The sequence below is a fragment of the Penaeus vannamei genome, chromosome 27 (assembly GCF_042767895.1).
Source record: "Penaeus vannamei isolate JL-2024 chromosome 27, ASM4276789v1, whole genome shotgun sequence".
Lineage (NCBI taxonomy): Eukaryota > Metazoa > Arthropoda > Malacostraca > Decapoda > Penaeidae > Penaeus > Penaeus vannamei.
In genome coordinates, this window is record NC_091575.1 from 22175840 (window position 1) to 22178339 (window position 2500).

Consider the following 2500-nt stretch of genomic DNA (forward strand, 5'->3'; position numbering starts at 1 on the left):
ATCCGGTATCCAAGCCTGCGAGTGAGGGACTGAGGGTGACCATTAGTGTGAGGGGGGGAGGGGGGGCTGGGGTCGATCCCTCTCAGTCCCTCGCTCTTCCGCCGTCCCCTCAACCCATGTCACTGGGGAGGAAGATGCAACGCTGCGTCGAGGAGGGCGTCAAAGTCCTGCCAAAGAGAGAAGAAAATGTTAAAACGAAATCAAAGCATCAATGCGTGTGCGTGCCTATGTGTGTGTTTGTGTGTGTATGCGTGTGCATGCGCTTGTGTTTGTGTGTGTGTGTGTGTGTGTGTGTGTGTGTGTGTGTGTGTGTGTGTGTGTGTGTGTGTGTGTGTGTGTGTGTGTGTGTGTGTGTGTACGCGCGCGCGTGTACGTGTGGGTGTGCGCGTGTATGTGTACGTGTGGGCGAATGTGAATGTGTCTTGTCTGTTTGACTGCATTCTGAATATAAATGTACGTACGTACAGGTAAATCTGCCGAGAAAATATAAATTTCCAATCAATAAAACACCTTCCGATCTACCCACAGAAACATGCCTAATGACTCATACGTACAAGTATGCATAACGAATGTACTCGTATCAAACACATCAATTCGCGAATAAAGTCTCATAACAAATAAAAGAGAGTGTTAACAGTAAATATAGAACTGTCACCATGCCAATCCATTTAACAAACGTGTTTCTCTTGAACAAAACAAATGCACTACACCAATATATATGTTCCAGTGCTGTTCCCTACTGAATATTCCTCATCGTACATGTATCTTTCATAAGCTATATCAATTACCGAGTCTGAAACCAAAAATCTGTAGAATCTAATTGCTCTTCGGTCATTCATATTAGCTATGTTTCGACAAATATGTTTTCAGACGTGAACACACGCATGGTAATGCGAACCTGAAATACACTGAAGTTCAACAATCACAACGAAACCGGTCTAGAAGAGTTGTGTGTGCAATTTTATGAGACGCTACTGTTGATAATATATGATGATAGAGAGAGAGAGAGAGAGAGAGAGAGAGAGAGAGAGAGAGAGAGAGAGAGAGAGAGAGAGAGAGAGAGAGAGAGAGAGAGAGAGAGAGAGAGAGAGAATGTGTATATATATAAAAGCAGATATAAAATATAAATAAATAATACTAATGCTAATACTAATACTTATTATTTTCATATATATATATATATATATATATATATATATATATATATATATATATATATATATATATATCAAACGTTACGGTCTAAACTTCCTAAAAACACTTCAGTAGGTCACTAGTCCCATGTCTCAAGACTCGTTTTCTATGAACCTCATCTAGGTGTCTGTCTGCCATTTGTATAATTTTTGACCCGGACGTTCACGTGATCCATCGTTTATATTACTCGCAGACCATTTCAATACATTATCCTCCACGCAAATGCCATGGACCTTATTTCCCGTGAGCAGTAAATAAGAATGGTACAGCAAAAGAGAAGATAGTGATGGGGGATAGTGATGGACACGGCGATTGTCACGTGACAATGATTATGGCGACCACTGAAATAATAAAGACCAACAGACGTGTCACAATAAACCACTCACTTCATTGACCAAGTCGTCATCAGGCCACACGAAGTTCGATCCAAGATCCCAGTCCAGGGCGGTCGAGTCACAGGCGGTGGGGGTATATACATGTGCCTCAGGTAACACTCTGGAGGTGCGAGCACTCAGGTTATTCACAAAACCGTTATGCGAAGGTTCCATGGCTCTCGGGCCTTGCTCTGGCACACTAGGGGCAGAGACTCGTTCCACGAGGACAGATCGGGGTGCAAGTGGACTAGCATTTTGCGAACTACAGTTTCTGTCACTCGAGTTAGGTAGGTGGCTCATGCTTGAAACTCCAATATACTTGACAGGCAGCGTTACACGATGGTGGAGGCTCAGAGCCCAAGGTGGGAGCTGTGCGAAGTGTCCTACAGCCCTTACTCATGCGACTAATGCTACAGTTTCACGAGTCACTTGGTAAATTCACACCACTTTCGGCGGGACTAAGTTAATGAGCTCCTCTCCGGACGAGAGAGGAGAGGAACTGCTGTGGGAGGAGCGAGTGGTGAGCGGCCCGGCGGTTGTTGCCAGTTCTCACAATATTTTGTTGCACCACGTTGTGTAATTTACTATAAGTTTGAGTTTTAGTGTTTCCGATATATTAGATATTACTTAGACTTCTTTGCAAAAATCAGGTTAAATGACTGGTTATGAATAAAATCATCTCGTGAAAATAGTATAAACTGTAATGATAATTCGGACGTTATTATGACAGGCTCCATTCTCTCTTTTTCGCTCGCTCTAACATGCTGCTTCTACTGCTCCTCTCTCTGTGTGTGTGTGTGTGTGTGTGTATGTATATATATATATGTATATATATATATATATATATATATATATATATATATATAATATGAATATACATTTATGTGTGTGCGTGCATATGTGCAATTTTATTCAGGTTTCTAAGCAAACAA

At 41.9% G+C, this 2500-nt stretch overlaps 1 protein-coding gene across 1 annotated transcript in view; it reads right to left on the reverse strand.

Annotated features, from left to right (window-relative positions):
* LOC113803706 (uncharacterized) overlaps positions 1 to 2074 on the reverse strand; it is a 2523-nt gene extending 449 nt beyond the window's left edge. Inside the window, exons 1-2 of the mRNA XM_027354516.2 lie at positions 1581 to 2074; positions 1 to 167 (exon numbers count right to left, since the gene is read on the reverse strand). The exon at positions 1 to 167 is cut by the window's left edge and continues 449 nt beyond it. Of these exons, the coding sequence (XP_027210317.2) occupies positions 120 to 167; positions 1581 to 1868 (336 nt within the window). The 5' untranslated portion in view covers positions 1869 to 2074 and the 3' untranslated portion in view covers positions 1 to 119. The remainder of the gene's footprint in view (positions 168 to 1580) is intronic.
* Between the last annotated feature and the right edge of the window lie 426 nt (positions 2075 to 2500).